Genomic DNA, 20,964 nt, shown 5'->3' on the forward strand with positions numbered 1-20,964 from the left:
ACGCGCTCTGCGCGTACTAGGGTTGGGGGCCGTGAGGAAGAGATGGCTCTTCCTAACCCTAGTACGCGCGGAGCACATACTATGCACGTGTTTGTAACGCGCCTCAGTCTGTTTAGCCTGGAGATGAGAAGGTTAAGAGGTGATATGATAGGCCTCCTTAAGTATTTGAAGGGATGTCACATTGAGGATGGAGCAAGCTTGTTTTCTGCTGCTCCAGAGAACAGGACACAGAGCAATGGATGCAAGTTACAGGAGAAGAGATTCTACCTCAACATTAGGAGGAATGTCCTGACAGTAATTGCTGTTCAACAGTGGAAGATGCTGCCTCGGAGGGTGATGGAGTCTCCTTATTTGAGGTTTTTAAAAGGCTGGATGGCCATCTGCCACAGGGAGGTGTTTGATGATGTTTTACTGCATGGCAGAATTGAGTTGGACTGGATGGCCCTTGGGATCTCCTCCATCTCGATGTTCCTTTGGTACTTCGTTCCACACCTTCATAGACACGTTTGCTGAGGATATGAGAGAGGGCCTTCTTGGTGGCTGCTTCCAGGCCTTGGAAACCCCTTGCAAGGGATTCTATGCTAGTCCGACCCTTCCCAGATGTCCTCCCATCGACAAGGAAAGAGCTTTTGATCCAGGCAGGCTTTTGGAAATTCACTGACTGCTGACGAATTGGCTTTTAACAAATGGGGCAATGCTGTGCTCTTTCTCTGATGTGCTTTGAAATAATTTTAATTCAGTGAGCTTTTTTTTAAAACATTGTAAAGAGCTTAAATGTATTATATTTTGTGGTGGTTTTAGCTGCATTTATTCAATTAACAATTTATTAAGTATCTGTATCCTGCCCTATTTCAAAAGATCTCACGGTGGCTTACAAGTCCTTCTGATTTTTAATCATCTTGAGAGCTGCCTAGGGTCACAGTTCTGGAAGGAAGGTAGGGGATAAATAACATAAAACAAATAGGATAGTTGGGTTCCTATGGATCCCAGGTGCTTGGGACCCCCCTGTGTCTTCTTGTTTCCTTTTTGTCCCAGTTCTGTCACTCTTACTGTGCGCTCAGCATTGCTTTCCTCATTCCTGAGTTGGCCACAGTTGACCAGTGGATCAATGAGGGAATGGATTTTGCTGTGGGGCATGATCATGTGCTACTTTTACAGTAACACTTTGGCCAGATTAACTTGGGCAGCTGCTGATGCAACCTCCAGGCATCCTCCATCCAAGATCCTTGCCCCGGACTCTGAAAATTGACTCAGAAACCCTCCAAAGAAGAAATAGTAAAATACTTTGAAATGATGGTGTGACAGCACCCCTGTCTGGGCTCAGTTCTTCCAGCCCTTGGGTCCCTGCCAGTCACCTTGGGGTTTACCTGGGCACAATTACTTATTAAAATCATGCTTGGAAAGCAAAGTTTTTGCCTGTCCATGAAAGGAGAGCAGAGGGGGCGGCAGCAGGGAGTTCCAGAGGCTGGGAGCAGCCAACCAAAAAGGCCTTGTCTCTCATCTCTTCCCCAAACAAGTCTGTGTTGATGGTGGGACCAAGAGAAAGCCTTCCCCTGAAGCTCTTAGGGTTCTGTTAGGTCCCCATGGCATGCAACTCTCCCCCTTCCTTGCAGGAAACATCCGGGTGTTGTGCCGCCTAAAACCACTGACTAAGGATGAGGAGCAGGATGGGGACGGGGCCACCATGGTAGAGGCCGACCTCAGTGACGATGGCTGCGTGAGCACCTGCTACAAGGGCAAGGAGCGCACCTTCCGGCTGGACAAGGTCTTCCTGCCACAGGCCACCCAGGAGGAGGTGAGAAGGAGCCGCAATGTGATGCTCTAGGCACATGCTCCAGGGACCCACTTCCCACAGACCTTTGTTACAACCTAAGGCCAAGCAGTGAAGCCAGACTGCCACCAGTCCTGAAAGATGCAGGGTTGATGCTTTAGATTCCTAGAGGATTCATTGCTTTAGATTCCTAGAGAGGTATTCCCTCAGATTAAGAAAGTAGTGGTTTTTTAATTTGTGTTTTCCCTCACTTTCAAGGGGGTCCTGTGCCCCTAACCACAGTGAATGTGTAATTTAAAAGGGATAAAACTAAAACATTAATTACAATTAATTGCCAGGGAGCGTGCGCAGGGCCACCCTGACACAGCTGTGGGATTTTGCCTAACATAGGAAGGGAGATGCTTCTAGATCAGGTGGTTGCATTTGTGTGGCAAAGGGCCAGGAGGTTGTGCCTTCTCCTGGGCACTGTCCACCCTGTTGGTTTGGCCAGAACTTGAACCCAGGCCCTTGCTGCCTTGTGACCCCTTATGATTTACTAGGTGGCTGCCAGGAAGGGGACTCCACACCCCACCAGGATGACCAGAATTGTGGTTGATGCCGCAGCAGGTAACACACTTGCTCTGAGCTTGTCCTCCCCTCCATGCAACCTTCTCTTTTCCCTCACTAAACTTATTTGCACACACTGCACTCCTCTGAAGGGTTGGCGCTCATGTCCTTTCACCTCCTTGCATCTGTCTCACTGCAGTTCTTGCAACTGTCAGGGATTTTGTGGGAGGGCATGGCACTTGCAGAGCAATAGCCTCGAAAGAGGTTCAGCCCTTTGGAAAGTCTGTTTCAAGTTTGCACTAAAACCCAGAGCGCATTCAACCACCCCAGAGATGCTGAAGCCAAGACCCATTCCTGGGATCTTTTGGAAAGCAGACCATGAAGAAGAGGAGACAAACAGCAAAGAGAGATTGTGGAATGGTTTTTCCCCCACTGCAAAAGCAAAAGATAATGTGTATGTTTTTAGAAAACCAGCAGGAGGCGCTGCAAACCTAGTTCTTTAAGATGGCCTTGTATCAGAAGAACTAGAAAGCTCAGCAAGTAATGTTTTGCATTTGGAGGGTGGAGTCCTGATTTCTATTAGTAGTAGTATTTGATTTAATTTTGTATTTGATGCCAAATTTTAAAATGTGAGCCATCTGGCTCTTTTATTTAAAATATACGGAATTGCAGCGGCTTATATACCTTTTAGCAATTTAGAGGCAAGAGTCCTTCCGATGGAGCTGGTCACTGTCTTAATTTGAAGAAAAATCTGTAGTTTTAAAAAAGTTTGGAAACCTTGTAATTTTTCTTTTTTACAAACACAACCAAGGAAATTGGCAATAGCTGGGTCTGAAGATTAGTAGGATCAATAAACAGTAGGGTCAACAGATTAGTAGGATCAATAAACCTAAGACAGTATGTTGGCAACAAAGGAAGTTAGATATCGTATCATGCATAACCGTTAGCTGAAAAGTTGGAAGTCGTTGTTACCTTTCCCTCATATTCATTTTTGACTTATGGTGGCCCTTTGTTGTTGTTATTGTGTACTTCAAGTCATTTCTGATTTATGGTGACCATAAAGCAACCTTATCATGGGGCTTTCTTGGCAAGTTTCCTCAGAGGAGGCTTGCCATTGCCTTCCTCTGAGGCTGAGAGAGTGTGACTTGCCCAAGGTCAGCGAATGGGTATTCATTATCAACTTTATCCTATAGTTTTCTTGCCAATGTTTCTTCAGAGGAAGTTTGCTATGGCCTTCCTCTGAGGCTGAGAGAGGTGACTTGGGGCTCCATGGCTGAGGAAGGATTTGAACCCGAGCCTTCCAAGTCCTTGTCCAACACTGAAACTCCTGCACCATGCTAGCATTTATGAATTGGTCCTTCTTTTGCTTTTCCTCTTAATGGCCTGTTACAGACTGCCAAAATAAAGCTGCTTCGGGTCTCTTTGGAGGTATGCTGTTTAAATGATGCATGCATCCTAAGAATCCGAAAGCTGCACCAAAGCTGCACTCCAGTGCTTAGGAATGGAGTGTGGCTTTGGCGCAACCTCCGGACTCTTAGGACCCATGCATCATTTAAACAGCATACCTCCAAAGAGACCTGAAGCAGCTTTATTTTGGCAGTCTGTAACAGGCCATAGTCTCTTTCTAGTCACTTGCGCACACATGCACCCGCACCTCCTTGCATTTGCCTCCCAGCCTCACTGCAGTCTTTGCAAGTACTGTTTTTTGGGAAGGTGTGTTGCTTGCTCCCTTTAACTTTGCCATCTGCCCCTGTGCAGGTCTTCCTGGAGATTGAGCCGCTGGTCATGTCCTGCCTGAACGGCTACAACGTTTGCATCTTTGCCTATGGGCAGACGGGCTCAGGCAAGACCTATACCATGGAGGTAAGGGCTCACTCATGGGAGATTATCGCACTGCGTTCTGAGAACGTTCCTATCATCACGTGATGAGAACTTTCCTGGAACAGATATTACTGCATTAGTAAACTAGAACGTGATCAGACCGTGATCAGAACTGCATTTTACCGCACAGCGATTCCTGAAACCGTTCCGAGAACATATTCCACCAAGGCCGCCTCCGTCTCCTGATTGGCTGAAAGAATGACAGGCAGGGAGGCAGGAAAGCAAGCAGGCGAGCGACTGCAGTGAGGGAAGGGGGGTGTGTGAGAGAGAGAGGGGGGAAAGGAGGAGGGAGGGAAGGGAGGGAAGAAGGAGGGATCGGGAGGAAGGCAGGGAGAAAGAGAAATGAGGAGAGATGAGCCTTGCCAGTTACATCCCAAACCTCCTTTGCAAGGCTGGGAAGAAGGAGGAGCTCCATGCAGGTCTCTTCAAGCCGAAGAAAAGCAAGTTGCCAGGGAGGGGACTGGGCCAAGGGCAGAGCCCCGGCAGCCATAGCAGCTCTTTAAACCGGTTAGAAAAGAAGAGTCCTCTGCTGTCATCCCAATTCCCCATTTTGGCTGCTTGTCAGCCTTTTGCCTCCTGTGTGTGTGCGCATGTAATGTGTGCCTTCATAGAATCATAGAAACATAGAGTTGGAAGAGACCACAAGGGCCATCCAGTCCAACCCCATTCTGCCATGCAGGAAATCACAATCAAAGCATCCCCAACAGATGGCCATCCAGCCTCTGCTTAAAGACCTCCAAGGAAGGAGACTCCACTACACTCTGAGGAAAGAGTGTGTTCCACTGTCAAACAGCCCTTACTCTCAGGAAGTTCCTCCTAATATTGAAGTGGGATCTCTTTTCCTGGAGCTTGCATCCATTGCTCCGGGTCCTAGTCTCTGGAGCAGCAGAAAACAAGCTTGCTCCCTCATCAATGTGACATCCCTTCAAATATTTAAACAGGGCTATCATATCACCTCTTAATCTTCTCTTCTCCAGGCTAAACATCCCCAGCTCCTTAAGTCGTTCCTTGTAGGGCATGGTTTCCAGACCTTTCACCATTTTAGTCGCGCTCCTTTGGACACGCTCCTTTTTGAATTGTGGTGCCCAGAACTGGACACAATATTCCAGGTGGGGCCTGTGAGCTTCCCTCCCCGCTTTAATTCTTGTCTGGCTCTTTGCTATGGAATTCTGGGAGTTGTTTGCTTGCTTTTGTGTGTTGCTCCAAACAGAGGAGCTTTTGTGGGTTCCTTCCTGGAGGGAAGGAGGAGAAGGTCCTGGGCATTCCTGCCATCCTTGCCTCCTGCAGGCTGCCAGCACAGGAGCCCCGCTGGACATGACACTAGAGGCCCCCACAGAAGCAGCCAGACCCTCTCCCTCTTGATCTCTGCTCTGGCCCCCCTGTTTCCCTCTCTCTTTCTCTCTCTTTCCCTTCTTTCCTCTTCTCTCACTTGTCCCAACTTTCCTCCCTTCCCTCCCTCCTTCTTTCCCCCCTCACACACACACAGCTTCCCTCACTGCAGTCGCTCGCCTGCCTGCCTCCCTCCCTGCCTGTCATTCTTTCAGCCAATCAGGAGACGGAGGAATGCGAGAACGGATTTGAGAACACATAAGATTACCGCACACACCTCTGTTGGAACGTTCTCATCCCGTTCCAGCTCTCTGGGAACACATTCATATCTGTACCCTCCTGGAACACATTTGGAACGCATTTAAGCGTTCTGAGAACCCGATTGGAACACATACTGTGCGGTATACTCAAATGCGTTCCGTTCTCATCACGTGATGAGAACGGTCTCAGAACGCAGTGCGATAAACTCCATGGAGTGGGTGGGTGGCTTGGCATCCCTCAGTCCCTCTGCCTTCCCAGGAATGTTTGGCTGGGAAAGGGAGAAGGCCTTCTTGGTGTCTGCTCCCAGACTTTGGAACTCCTTCCTTAGGGAGCACCTCCAAATGGACTGACAAAACCTCTGGATGAAATTGTAATAGATAGGATCACTGTAACCAAATTCTAAAAAGTGACACCGCTTGGAACGTTTGTTGCAATCTTATCCTTGCTATGTGCCTGGTCCTGTTTCCACAAAGTGCTTTTGGAAACTGGAGTTTATTGCTGGCAATTAAATTGTCATTCACCTTTGCTGGGTTGTGAATTACTGCTGGGAATGGTGGTTTCCAGACCTATCACCAGAGTTTCCTTGCTCCGGTAGTCATTGCTGCCTGGGAGTGTTTTGGGACATGTAGACTCCCATGCTCAGATGAACAATGGGTTTGGCTGGCAATTGCCCAATGCCAAAGGAGTTGCCCAGTGCCCACTCATAAGCCTCACTTCTGCTGCCATGGCCATTCCAACATTTCTTTGGTGCCCTCTGTTCTAATCATTGTGCCACAGAGATGGTGGTCCTGTTAAAAGAAGTCTCCACCTGATAAGGAAGGCTGGGCGATCCCTGGCCTGAGAGAAGGGAAGGAGGAGAGTTAAGAAATTATTATGATGTTATTGTGATGTTTATTTATATGCCACCTTCTTCCCAGTACAGAGACTCAAGTGGGTTACAGGATTTGGCTGGAGAGGCGGAGGCAGCTGCCTACCACACTGCAGAATTAATGCAGTTTGACACCTCTTTAACAGTTGTGGCTCCATCCTATGAAACCCTGGGATTTGTAGTTTGTTGTGCCAGCAAAGCTGTCTCACAGGGAAGGCTAAATAGCTCAGAAAACTATGGGCCCCAGACTACCATAGCACTGAACCGTGGCAGTTAAAGCAGTGTCAGCTTGCATTAATTTTGCAGTATAGATGCAACTTGAGATGTCTGCAAATGAAGCAGTTGCTAGCCTGAGATTTTATCGTACCTGAACCTCCCTCTTCCTCCCTGACTTCCCTTGGGACAGATGATCCCAGAGCCTTTCCTTTTTCCTTCCGGTTCCAGGGTGTCCCAGATAACCCCGGGATCAACCAGCGAGCGCTGCAGGCTCTGTACCGGGAGATGGAAGCCAAGGAAGAGGCATGGAAATACACCGTCAGCCTCAGTATGGTGGAGATCTACAACGAGGTGATCAGGTAAGAGGTGGGGAGTGCATACTGCACAGTCCATCCACACTACACAGCCGTAGCACTGTGGTAATGCTTTATTTCCATTGGCTGCACCTGTGGTAGTTTGGAGGAGATATTTAAGCCCATGGATTGTTGTTGTTGTTGTTGTGTGCCCTCCAGTCATTTCCGACTTATGGCGACCCTAAGGCAAATCTACAAAGAGTTGTAATCCAACACACAAACCACTACAGCATGCTGGTTCTCTCAAGTTATGTGGTCATAATTGTGAATATACATTTTTCTTCATTAATAAATATGCATGGTTTTCCTTCATTGGTATTTGTTTCATTCCAGATTTGTTTGCTAGTGATATGAGTGTTGGACTAGGACTCTGGAGTCCAAGGTTCAAATCTCTATTCAGCCATGGAAACCCATTGGGTGACCTTGGGCAAGTCACACTCTCTCAGCCTCAGAGGATGGCAATGGCAAACCCTTTCTGAAGAAATTTGCCAAGAAAACCCCATGATAGGTTCCCCTTAGGGTTGCCATAAGTCGGAAACGACTTGAAGACACACAACAACAACAGCAAGGCTTGATCTCCTCACCTTTGAAGATCTTTCTGGATCTATCTTTAAGAATCAATGAGGCATTGGACCCATTTTTCAGGGATATCATAGGAACCAGAGACATGCTTTCTGGAAATAAAAGCCAAGGATCTTAGGAATCGTTGATCTGAGCCCAATAGGACATACAGTGTTGCCTTGTCTGCAAGGTACATTAGGCAAGACCAAACATTTTAACACTAAATGTGTTAAACTGAAAGTCTCCTTAGCCCAAGTCAGTGCAAGCAACCAGCCACAGATCTTACTGCAAAGTCTTTCTTTCCCGCTATAGCTTAGGGAAGTTCTGCATTAATCACCTTGTTCACATAATAATAGACTAAAGTGTGATGCTGCCCTGCAGGAGAGAAAACACACAACTGAAAGGGTGATACTGTCAGTTATGCAATTTGGAGAGGTGAATTGCCAGAGAATGAAATGCATTCAGCACTTTGCGCTTGTGTCTGGAGGGCCTGAGTGTAACTGAATGAAGAAAAAGAGCCTTTTAAAAAAACTGGGGAATGCTTAACTGCGTTATGGAGATGAAGATACCCATCTGTGACCTATTCAATTTTTGGATCATTTGGGCTTGCAGACAGCAGAAGCCTGGATGTGTGAATTCTCTTAGGCTGCATCCATACTGTAGAAATAACCCAGTTTGGCACCTCTGCTCTGGGCCCACAACAAACTCCAACTCCCAGAATTCCATAGTCTTGAGCCAAGGCAGTTAAAGTGGTGCCAAACCGGGTTATTTCTCCAGTGTGGATGCAGCCTTAGTGCAAGATCCACACATTTAGCTGGGAACCTGTCAACAGAGCAAACCCTGCTCCTATTTCCTTCCTCCTAAAATTTGTGAACTTCAGTCCTGGCTTGTTTCTAAGCAGCTGTCAATGATGATGCCCAGGCTGTGTCCAGAGAGTCAGCTCCCAACTCTTAGCAATATCCTTTGCATTGCCATTCCTTGCACCTCTCACCCACAAACCCTGGCTTGTACTGTATAAGTGCCAACTGAAGCTGCAGTTTTGGGGATCTGTTGAAGTCACATGAACTGTTTGTAAAATCTTGCCGGATGAAGAAGCCCATGGTCTCCAGGGTCATAGTCCAATTCACAAACCGTGCTGGTAGTCAGGAGACCTTAGCCATCCTGAAAGCTTACTGTGTATACTCATGTACAAGTCTAGAAATCTTGTACCAAAAAATTGACCCTGAAAACCTGGGTCGACTTATCCATGGGTCAATGAATATAAGTACATGTATACAAGTCTATCTGTAGGTAAGTACTGTACATTAACTCTTATTGCATCCTCTGAGTAGTGTGGCAAAAGGTGAGAGCTTAACCCATCCTGGGAGCACCTAAAAGAAGCACTGACCCCCTCTACTATCTCATCCATTCAGCCTTTATGGTGAACACAAACAGTTATGACTTACCGAATTTTCCAAGTTCTTTGGCATCATTTCCCTTTGTTTCACTCTTTACATCCTTTGTTACAGGCCCCTAAATTTTACCCTTGACTTATCTATGGGTAATATCAAAATCCTTAATCTTGACTACAAAACCTTGACTTATGCAAGAGGTCAACAGTTTGTGGTGGCCTGGGGCCAATTCTAGGGTTCTGGAGCATGCAGCATCCGCACGCTCCGGAACCCTAGCATGTATGTACAGTGCCATATTTACGTGGCGTCATCCATATGAGGTGTGTGTGCATGGCACAAGTGTGGCACAGCATCCGCACCTCCGGGCACCACGCTTACGTCATGGACGCGCAACAGGTGCAGTCATGCTGTGCAGAGTGCGCTTTTCACAGGTTCTTTTTACTCCAGAGGGATGCCGCATGGTTTGGCTGCTGCGGCATCCCTCCAGAGTTCAAATGGGAGCCTGCACTCCGCCGTTTTCAGGCGGTCTATCGTGCCCCATAGTTGAGTATCTATGGTATCTTTCCCAGGAGGGCTGTACAAGAAACTACTTTTTTCTCCTTCTCTTTAGGGATCTTCTGGCCAAGGATTCCCAAGAGAAACTGGATGTCAAACTGAATCCGGATGGGAGCGGTCAGCTGCATGTGCCAGGACTGACCAGTGTTGAGGTGCACAGCCTCCGGGAGATTAAAAAGGTTGGCAGAGTGGACACAGTCAGCTTTGGGGAGAGGTCCAGTGTGGGGCAGTGTTAAAGCCTGGCCTGGGCATAGGAACACAGGGAGATGAGTGAGAACTTTTGGAGTCTGTTTAGCCTAGTGCTGTCAACTCTCACTTAAGTCAGGCTTAATCCACCTTTCCCACAATACTAGGGCTCAAGGTGTCTTACTGATAAAAAAGCAATTCTTAACATACCATGATATATGCGAAGTACTGGAAATCAAATATAATACCATCAATGGATGAATGGGTCATAAAGTTAAATGACCAAGCTCTATTAGATAGCTTGGCTAGACAATCCAACAGTATGAAGAGGAATGGAAAGAAGTGTCAAGACTATGGGGGGGGGGGGGGGAGATAAGAATATAAAATGCGATCAGATCAGTATATGAGTTTGGTATTAATCAACCAAAATCTATATAGAGAAGGAAAATATAAGAATGTAAGAACTTGTTTGTAACTTAATCGAATACGTAACAAAAGAGATAATGCAAAACGTATAATGAAAGAATGTTTGTTGCTTATTTATTCTATGTTAAATTAAAATTCAATAAAATTATTTTTTTAAAAAAGATCAACATTGACCTGGAACTAAGTTAAAAATATTTTAACACATGAAGCTAAAAATTTCAGAGAGCAGTTTAAAAACAACACAACGCAACTGAAACAATAAAAGCAAGTGAAACAATAAAAACAGTACAGCACTCTCCTAAAAGCCCTTTCTTTAAAACAACAACAACCTCCTTCAGTTCCCTAAAACTCAATGCAAATATTCTTTGTTAAAGGGAAAAGTCTTTGTCAACAGAAAAACAGCCAGAAGTGGGTCATTTTAGACTCTCTATGAAGGACATGAAGTTCCCACCTTTGTGGGTTTTGAAAGTGATGCTGAGATGCAACCATCCAAGTCCCAATTGTTGTTCTTTTGTGCTTTCAAGCCATTTTTGACATACAGCAACCCTGGCAAAGAATTGTTTAGAGGGGTTTGCCATTCCTTTCCTCTGGGGCTGAGAGAGTGGGACTTGCCCAAGGTCATCCAGTAGGTTTCGGTAGCTCAGCGGGGATTCGAACTCTGGTCTTCTGGAGTCCTAGTCCAATAGTCCTCAACATTAGGAAGAACTTCCTGAGAGTAAGGGCTGTTCGACAGTGGAACAGAGTCCTTCCTCGGAGTGTAGTGGAGTTTCCCTCCTTGGAGGTCTTTAAGCAGAGGCTAGATGGCCATCCGTTGGGGATGCTTTGATTTGGATTTCCTGCATGGCAGAATGGGTTTGGACTGGATGGCCCTTGTGGTCTCTTCCAACTCTATGATTCTATGATTCTATGAATACTCAAAACCACTACACCATGCTGGCGTTTAACCCTGAACTCAGCTTCCCTGTCAGAGAGTTTTCTCGATGAGATTTTTTTCAGAGCAGGTTTGTCATTGCCTTCCTCTGAGGCTGAGAGAGTGTGACTTGAGCAAGGCCACCCAGTGGGTTTCCATGGCTGAGTGGGGATTTGAATCCCGATAGTGTTTTCTTGGCAAGATTTCTTCAGATCTTGCCTTGACATTGCTACCTTCTTGGGCTGAGAGAGTGTGACTTGCCTAAGGCCATCCATGGCCAAGCAGGGATTTGAATTCTGGTCCCCTGGAGCTATAGCTATTGCCACACTGCAGAAATAAAGCAGTTTGACTCTACTTTAACTTCAGTGGCCAAATGCTGTATGACATTACAGGATTTGGTGGTGCACCAGAGCTCTTCGACAGGGAAGGCTAAATATGTCACAAAACTATAGATCCCCAAATTCCATAGCATTGAGTCATGGCAGTTAAAGTGGTATCAAAGTGATTTATTTCTGCAGTGTGGATAAACCCTAAAGTTGATTAGTCAGACTGCTAAAGCACAGGCCCGCTTTCCCCACTGGCCTGGCTTCATAAATAGGTACCTATTTATGCAACTTCACTTACACTTTTAAGGGAAGATGGAAGGAATCACCCACCAAAACCCTTAGAGAAGCTCTTCTTTCCAGGCCTCCAGGGACTTCCAGAACCACAGCTCTTCTGTTTGGATGCATGATCGATGGGCAGGTCTGCTCCCATAGAATCATAGAATCATAGAGTTGGAAGAGACCACAGGGGCCATCCAGTCCAACCCCCTGCCATGCAGGAAATCACAATCAAAGCATCCCTGACAGATGGCCATCCTGCCATCTTCCCCACTGATGATAATAAATAATAACGATAACATTTATTTATACCCCGCCTCTCCAATGAGATTGAGATGCCTAACAACATTAACAACATTAAAATACAATAAAATACAATGCCCCAGAACTGCACCCACCCACCACCATAACTTATAAATCATAACAGTAAACAATGACATTAAAACAATATCATTAAGATTATTAAAATGGATAAGATTATTTGCTGGATAATGAAGCAGAAAAAAACAGTGTCATAAAGCTATGCTGCATACATTACTCAGATCCCATATAACTTCTGATCCCATATAACCCATATCATGAAATCATAGAATGATAGAGTTGGAAGAGACCCCAAGGGCCATCCAGTCCAACTCCAATGTGCCATGCAGGAACTCTCAATCAAAGCATCCCCATTGACAGGTGGCCACCCAGCCTCTGCTTAAAGACTTCCAAGGAGGGAGACTATCACAAAGCAGGGTGCAAAAGATGGAGTAATGTGGACTATGGCTCAGCATCAAATGCTGTGTCTACGGGGCTGATAACTTCTAGAAGGGAAACACATGTGTGGAATTCATGTATGATGCCAACCTACATTGAACCCCTTCCTCCTTTTGACTCCTTGCAGATGCTCTTGCTGGGGAAGCGGAACCGGGCAACCTCTTCCACCCACATGAACGAACGCAGCTCTCGTTCCCATGCTCTCCTCACCGTCACCATTACTGGCACAGAGCTGGCCAGTGGCACCAAGGTCACAGGTACCTAGAGGGACACCTATATCTGTGGGGTGGTGATGGGTCATGGTGGTGGAATGGGACTGGAACCTGGCAGGAACTGGGACGAAGGAGGTTGCTTTGGGGGCAGAAGGCTGTCTCTCTGAAATCAGGAAGGAAGACTCTGGCTGCTGGGCATCCTCCTAAGACAGATGTGGGCAAAATGCAATATTTTGTCCCCAGGTGCACTCTGGGGCTTTGGGGCATTTATGCTGGGTGAGTGACACATACCCCCCCCCCCCCGGGCCATTTCAGGCACAGGATATTGAATAGGAATTGAATAGAAGTTGACATTTAGTCATTTCCTCTTGCTAAAAAAAGGCCTCTCCAGGTGGTAAAATACACCAGGGCCCTCCAAACCTTCGCAAAAATGTCCCTGTAGAGCAGGTCTGGGAAACTGCAGAAGGCTAAGGGGGCACATTAGCCCTCCCAGGAGATCTTAAAGGACTGCACATGCCCATCACTACAACCCCAGTGCAAATATATTTGTTGTCGTCGTGAGCCTTCATGTTGTTTTTGACTTATGGCGACTGTTCTGGGTTTTTCTGAGGCTGAGATTTTGTGACTCACCCAAGGTTACCCAATGGGTTTCCAAAGCCAAGTGGGGGATTGAACCCTGATCTCCAGAGTCCTAGTCCTATGCTCCTATGCTCAAACCACTACATCACTCTGGCTCCCTAAACAAATGAAATGAAATAAAGTAAAAAGTATGGTTATAGAGTAGACTGACTGCAGAGGTCTGGGAATCTGGAAGTCTCAATGGGCTTTTTGCACCAGAAGATCGAACCCTGATCTTCAGAGCTGTAGTCAATTGCTCAAATCACTAGCTCTCAATAACATATTTACATTGGAGTTGTGTGTGTGTGTGTGTGTGTGTGTGTGTGTATAAATACTGGGTAAAATCGAAGACTTTCATGGCCAGCATCCATAGTTTTTAGTGGGTTTTTTGGGCTCTGTGGCCATGTCCCAGAAGCATTTATTCCTGACGTTTCATCAACATCTGTGGATGGCGTCTTCAGATGGCATCTCTGAAGATGCCAGCCACAGATGCTGGTGAAACACCAGGAATAAACTGTTCTAGACCTTGGCCACAGAGCCTGCAAAACCTATGTATAAAGACTGTTTGTCGTATCGCTTTCCAAGTTCCCTGTCCAGGGTCCTGATTCTTGGCCATAGGCTAACATGGAGCAGAATGAATTTAAACCCACTTCATCCCATCACCCTTCAGTGCCACAAAAAGTGTTTTCATCAGCTCAGGACCCCTGTTTGCCCCAAATGTCCCTCCTATGCCGACCTATTTTAAAATGTTAAAATTTAACTTTTAACTTGCTTATTTTAAGTTTATCTTTTTAAAATATTTAATGAATTTAAATTGGAATTTGATGATTGGATTTTAGTTAAGGGATGAGGGGTGGAATTTTAGTCGTATACGTTAAAGTATTATTTAGGTATTTTATGTATTTGCTTACATAAACTATTTATGTATTTTATGTGTTTATGTAACATTGTAAACCACCATGACCCTTTGGAAAGGTGGTATATAAAAATGTATCATCATCATCATCATCATCATCATCATCATCATCATCATCATCATCATCATCATCATCATCCCAGCCGGAGTTGCTGCAAGTCCCTCGGAGGGGTGACCGACCCATGGCGACTCCTGCATCCTTTCTCACCTTCCTTCTCTTCTGCAGGAAAGCTGAACCTGGTGGACCTGGCCGGCTCAGAGCGAGTGTGGAAGTCTGGAGCGCAGGGCGAGCGCCTGAAGGAGGCCCAGAATATCAACAAGTCCCTGCTGGCCCTGGGAGAGGTGATCCAGGCCTTGCGCGCCAAGCAGGCCCACGTGCCCTTTAGGAACTCCAAACTCACCTACCTGTTGCAGGACTCCCTGGGGAAGGGCAGCAAGACCATAATGATGGTGCAGGTGAGCGAATGGATGTGAGGGTTTCAAGGCTTGTTGGGTGCCATACCCTCCAACCATCCCAGTTTGGAAGAGATAGTCCTGGTTAGTTACCTGCTGTCTCAGCTGGAAAGGTAGAGTCAGAATTATGGAATAGACTTTACCTAGCAAACCCTTCCAAACCCACCAACTGCCTTTGGAAAAGATAACCCTGGTTAACTATCTGCCATCTCACTTTGGCTGCATTTGCACAGCAGAAATAATCCAGTTTGAAGCTTTGGTGCCACATAGCATTCAGCCATGGCATTTACAGTGGTGTCAGATCAGATCATTTCTGCTGTGAGGATGCAGCCTTTCGCAGCTAGAAAGGCAGAGTCAGAATTATGCCATAGCCTTTGGCTAACAAACCCTTGCATACCTTCCAACTTCCATGATTAATCCTCTGCAATCCCACTTTTCCAGCTGGTTTAAAAATGTCCTGGTTTCTCTCTCCTCCTCGCACTTTCCCCCTTTGTCCTCAACTTACTTCAGTTGCCTCAAATTGTGCTCAAAAGGAGTTTTTACTCAGTTAACTCACAGTGAGGTGAGAGGAGACTAGGATAGAGAGGTTTGGCCTTCCCAGTCGGTTCAGTCAAATACTCCTTACTGGGAGATTTTATTTGCCTTTTTACAATTTTGTATGTCTTTCCAATGATTTTATACTGCTTTATGCAGTGATTTTAATTGTTTTAAATTTTTTATTATACAGTGTGTTTTTAAATTGACTCACTCTGGGAAAAAGGTGGCATACAGATGATAAATAAATACACTCATCCCTCCATATTTGCAGCTTTGATATTTGCGGGTTTGATTATTCACAGATTTGAATAATATGTTCTCTCTAGGAACATCTAGGTCCTCCAGTGCAACTCTATGGTCAACTTTAACTAAAAGTTGCACTGAAAGACCTAGAGATTCCTAGAGAGAATACTCTACTAGGCCTTTGTAGCTCATCCAGCGCAGTTCTATGGTCAGTGTCTGTCGGACGTCGACCACAGAGTTGCACTGGAGGACCTAGAGATTCCTAGAGAGGATACTCTACTAGGCCTTTGTAGCTCCTCCATTGGAGTTCTATGGTCAGTGTCTGTCGGACGTCGACCACAGAGTTGCACTGGAGGACCTAGAGATTCCTAGAGAAGTGTCCTCTCAGGTAAAAACATGGTGTTTTTGTTATTTGCGTTTTTTCCATATTCACGGGGGTCTTGTGCCCCTAACCCTAACGAATGTGGAGAGACAAATGTAAATGCAGGCTGGGAAAGATTTGGAGCTTTCTGCATTAGAAAAGACAGTAATTCTAGGAAAGGTAGAAGGCAGTAGAAAGAGAGGAAGACCACATGCCAGATGGATAGACTCAGTTAGAGAGGTTATGGGTCTGACTCTACAAGGCCTAAGCAGAGCAGTGGAGGAAGATGTCTCATCCATTGGGTCACCACAAGTCAAAGTACACTGGAGGGCAGTTAGCAACAACAAGCCAGCAACTTTCCCCTCTTCCTCTGTCTCCTCTTCCTCAGATCTCTCCCTTGGAGAAAAATGTGGGTGAATCCATTTGCTCGCTCAAGTTTGCCCAGCGCGTCTGCAAAGTGGAGCTGGGCCCGGCCGCCCGACGCATCAACTCATCAGCCCAACATGACGTCTGAGACCCTCCTCAAGGGAGACCTTTCTGCAGCCCTCCGGGGGATGGACTGGGAGCAAGAACCATGGCAGCCACAGAGGATTCAGAGGGCTCTCAATCCACGCAAAGGATGGGACCTCCTCATTCTCCTCCTCTCTGAGCAGGCTGGTCCTTATGGGGCAAGAAATCACTCTCTCTGCCCCTTCTGAAGGAAGGAGAGTAGGAGGAATGGTTCCATTTCCTCCCAGATCACAAGAGTGGGTTGGGATCATCCCCATCACTTCAACCTTGCAAGAGGTCAGCTCCTCATTGCTTTTAGGATCATGGCCTAGTGATGACCACCCATGCCTTGCTATCCCATGGCACTGTGAGAACTCCAATGTCCCTTCCACCTCGTCCGTTGGATGTCCTCAGACTGGCAGCCCTGGCATCATTCTCTTTTGGGCCTCAAAATTTCACCAACACCTCCATGGGCCCCACTTGCAATTCCATCCCACTGTCCTAATGTCTCCCCACTCTTTTGTAAATGAAAAGACTTTGGGCTGTGAAAAGAGGGTGCACTTCCCCCTGCTGCTGCCCCATGTCTGCCATGCCTTGCTGAAAGGGTCAGGTGAGGAGCTGCACGACTGAACCTCTTCCTCACCTGGCAGGCTGGACTTATGACCTGCATGTCTGAATGCACCTCCCCTTCCCTCCTCCATGTGCATCTCTATCTTTCTCTCCCCCCCCCCCCCTCCATGTGCTTGGAAAGGTAGAGTCAGAGTTATGGAATATGTGAAGTCAAAGGCTTTCATGGCCAGCATCCATAATTTTTGTGGGTTTTTTTGGGCTACGGGGGCATGTTCTAGAAGAGTTTATTCTTGATGTTTCACCAGCAGCTGTTGCTGGTGAAACATCAGGAATAAACTCTTCTAGAAAACTGCTTCATAGCCTGAAAAACCCACAAAAATATAGTTATGGAATAGTTTTTAGCCAGCAAACCCTTGCATACCCCCCAGTTGCCCTGATTAATCCTCTGCCATCCTGCTTTTTCAGCTGCCTTGAAAATGTCCTGGTTTCTCTCTCTTCCTCCCACTTCCTCCCTTTGTCCTCATTGCTGCAAACTGAGTTCGAAGTGCAAAAGTAGTTTGTGTTTTATTAACCCAGCAATGGGAGGTGGGGCAGGATCATGTCCTTCCCAGGAGGCTCAGGCAAAAGCAAACTGCTGCAGCCTCTTTTAGCTTGTGTTCTTTGTTAATGATTTTTGTCACCTGACTGCAGTCTGGCGTTGCTTGGCCATGTGTGTCTTGGTTTCATCTGTGGAAACGCAGGTGAGAGAAAAATTGCCAAGGGCACACATCCCTCTCCAGGATGTTTGGCCTGGAGGAGAAGGTTAAGAGGTGATATGATAGCCCTGTTTATGTTTATGTTAAATGGATGTCATATTGCGAAGGGAGCAAGTTTGTTTCCTGCTGCTCCAGAGAATAGGATCTGGAACAGTGAATGCAAGCTCCAGGATTCCACCTCAACATTACAAGGAACCTCCTGACAGCAAGAGCTGTTTGACAGTGGAAGATACTCCTTCCTCAGAGTATAGTGGAGTTTCCTTCTTTGGAGGTCTTTAAACAGAGGCTGGATGGGCATCTGTCAGGGATTCTTTGATTGAGAGTTCTTGTATGGCAGATTTGGGGTTGGACTGGATGGCCAGCTCTATGATCCTATGGAAGCCCCTCTTGGCTTTAGGTGAACCCCCAATACCAGAGCACTCACAGCTGAGCCTCCCTTTCCCTTCTCTGGCCAATGCCCCATGGCCACCTTGGCATCCCCAAAATCAGAAAGAGCTGCTGCTCCCCATTTCTTTCCTTTCCACAATCTGTATCTTCTCGTGGGGCTGCCCTCCCTCCATGGGGAAACAGCTCTGCTGCTTTTTTGGGACTGTATCCATGGGAAGGAGCCCTGGGGCTTTTGCCTTCGGATGCTGGGCAGTTGAGTCCCCTGTTCCACCTGAGCCCAGAAGGAAAAAACTATGTGTTTTGAAGGCCCATCATCCTGGCCCTCAAGTTTCAGCAGGGGTGGCATGGAGGGGTCTGTGCTTCTGGACTCTGTGTTTTCCTTGCTTTTCTCTTTCTTGACCTGATGCTGGATGCTTCCCAGGACAATAAACCAGAATTCTGCTCCCTTTGCTAAACTCTGCTGCCTTCTTGAAGGTCTCTCTCTGCCTAAATGCCAGCAAGGATGCATTTTATTCACTGTTCCGATTCCAGAATGTGGATCCTGGAGAAAAAGAGTTTGGAAGCCCTCTCAGAGCTTAGAAAAGTTCCTTTTGGACGGTGGACAGTTATATGCCAGTATTCCAACCAGCATGGGGGATTCTGGGAGTTGCAGTACAATTTCTCAGGCTGTGGGCTCCTTCTGAATCCCGGAACTACCAGCCACTTTCAAGCAAAGCTCAACATTTACAGCCTGGCCTTGGAGGGTTCCTGGTCTCTAGGAAGAGAGGCATGGAGAAAAGCCTTTGCCAGACCCAAGCAGGGCTGCCTTGTTTAGCTGCCCCTTTGCCCCAACAAGTGAGCCTTGGATCTTGCTGGTCCTGCATTTGATGCAAGGACCTTTCTAAAGAAGCTGCATGGTTTCAAAAGCTACATTTGAACTTCAAGCCATGTCTCCCTTTACTGAAGCAAGCAAGCAAGCAAACAAACAAGCCACGTTGATCTATAGGGATAAAGCAAAGACCTGCTAAAATTGACAGGTGGTCCAGGGATACACTATTCTGGAGATCACTTGACAATTTCACTGAATGTGCAAGCTTTCAAACTGGCTAAAATTCTTCAGCAGGCTAACTTGTTAAAAATGTCACGCAGGGTTGGAGGAAAGCCGTTTTAAGCTGTATGTTTTGAGCAAGTAGGGTCTGCAGTTAGACTTCAATGAACTGGAATATTTAGCTTGAGTAATTTTCTGGACTTCTGTTGGCCAGCTTTGTAGTGGTTTTATCATTGGACTATGATTCTGGAGACTAGGGTTCAAATCCCAGCTTGGCCATGGAAAGCCATTGGGTGACTTTGGGCAAGTCACACAATGACAATGGCAAACAGCTGTGAAGAAACTTGCCAAGAAAACCCCTACAATGGGTTTGCCTTGGGGTCAATATAATTTGGAAACAAAGGCACACTACACCTTCCATTTCCCCCTTGATACTTGTTATTTTTTTACCCTCTAAAGTCTAAACTGAGGAAGACACCCGAACAAGCCCCAAATCTGCAAGTTGAATGAATTCATATGTGATCATGATAAAGGCAGGGTAGCCAAGCCCAGGAATGGAGCACAAGGTGGCAATATTGAATAAAAGTGATAATGAAAAGGCAAAGCAAGAATTAGGCATTATTTTAAACAGTTCAGGAGGGGGAAACTGTCAGCCCCAAGAACCAGCCAATGGCCCATCTCTGCTTGTATTAAAGACTTTGCAAGAAACCTCTCAAAATGCCCAGGATGAAAATGTTCAGGAGTTTGTTGGTATTGTTGTTAATTGTGAAGTCAAAGGCTCTGATGGCTGGCATCCATAGTTTTTGGTGGTTTTTTCGGGCTATGTGGCCATGTTCTAGAAGAGTTTATTCTTGACATTTCACTGGCATCTTCTAAGATAACAACGAAACATCAGGAATAAACTCTTCTAGAACATGGCCACATAGCACCAAACCCCCACAAAAACTATTTGTTGTTAATTGTTATGTGCCTTTAAGTCGTTCTGACTTATCACAAGGTCACAGTGGGCTTCCATGGAGCAGGTTCAGAGACCTTGCAGAGACATCACAGACTGCCTCAAATCCCCTAAAACCCAAAGAAAAACAGAAGTAGCAAAGTTCACTTATGAGTCTGAACATTGCTGCTTCTCCAAAGAGGGCAATGGGAGTGCTGCCTCTCTTTAGAAATTAATAGAGGCAGTGCAAGCACAAATAATTCATTTTGGCCCAGCAGATCTGAAGAGGGCCACCAGAACTCTATTCTGCTTTGGTCAGGCCCCACCTGGAAAGTTCTGGGCACCACAATTCAAAAAAGGATGTTGAGAAACGAGTGTGTCCAAAGGAGGGCAACTAAAATGGTGAAGGGTCTGGAAACCATGCCCTATGAGGAACGACTGAGGGAGCTGGGGATGTTTAGCCTGGAGAAAAGAAGGTTAAGAGGTGATATGAGAGCCCTGTTTAAATATTTGAAGGCATGTCATATTGAGGAGGGAGCAAGCTTGTTTTCTGCTGCTCCAGAGAACAGGACCCAGAACAATGGATGCAAGCTACAGGAAAAGAGATTCCAGCTCAACATTAGGAGGATCTTCCTGAGAGTAAGGGCTATTCAACACTGGAAAATACTCCTGCCTCGGAGAGTGGTGGAGGGGATGCTTTGATGGAGAGTTCCTGCATGGCAGAATGGGGTTGGACTCGATGGCCTTTGGGGTCTCTTCCAACTCTATGATTCTATTATTCTTTGCCCACTCTGGCAGATCAGTTGTGAGGGGGCAAATCAATCCATCAATTTGGGGCAGATTCCCA

The 20,964-nt window shown here is 46.4% G+C and overlaps 1 protein-coding gene across 1 annotated transcript in view; it reads left to right on the plus strand.

Annotated features, from left to right (window-relative positions):
* The window catches only part of KIFC2 (kinesin family member C2), a 44,939-nt gene extending 26,328 nt beyond the window's left edge, over nucleotides 1-18,611 (plus strand). The window contains exons 13-19 of the mRNA XM_089518151.1: nucleotides 1,614-1,795; nucleotides 4,076-4,180; nucleotides 7,101-7,231; nucleotides 9,788-9,911; nucleotides 12,743-12,872; nucleotides 14,588-14,817; nucleotides 16,344-18,611. Coding sequence (XP_089374277.1) covers nucleotides 1,614-1,795; nucleotides 4,076-4,180; nucleotides 7,101-7,231; nucleotides 9,788-9,911; nucleotides 12,743-12,872; nucleotides 14,588-14,817; nucleotides 16,344-16,469 — 1,028 coding nt within the window. The 3' untranslated portion in view covers nucleotides 16,470-18,611. The remainder of the gene's footprint in view (nucleotides 1-1,613; nucleotides 1,796-4,075; nucleotides 4,181-7,100; nucleotides 7,232-9,787; nucleotides 9,912-12,742; nucleotides 12,873-14,587; nucleotides 14,818-16,343) is intronic.
* The last annotated feature ends 2,353 nt before the right edge of the window (nucleotides 18,612-20,964 follow it).

Source organism: Sceloporus occidentalis, unplaced genomic scaffold (assembly GCF_023333645.1).
Source record: "Sceloporus occidentalis isolate IW3139 unplaced genomic scaffold, rSceOcc1.0.p SCAF_3, whole genome shotgun sequence".
In the NCBI taxonomy this organism is placed as follows: Eukaryota; Metazoa; Chordata; class Lepidosauria; order Squamata; family Phrynosomatidae; genus Sceloporus; species Sceloporus occidentalis.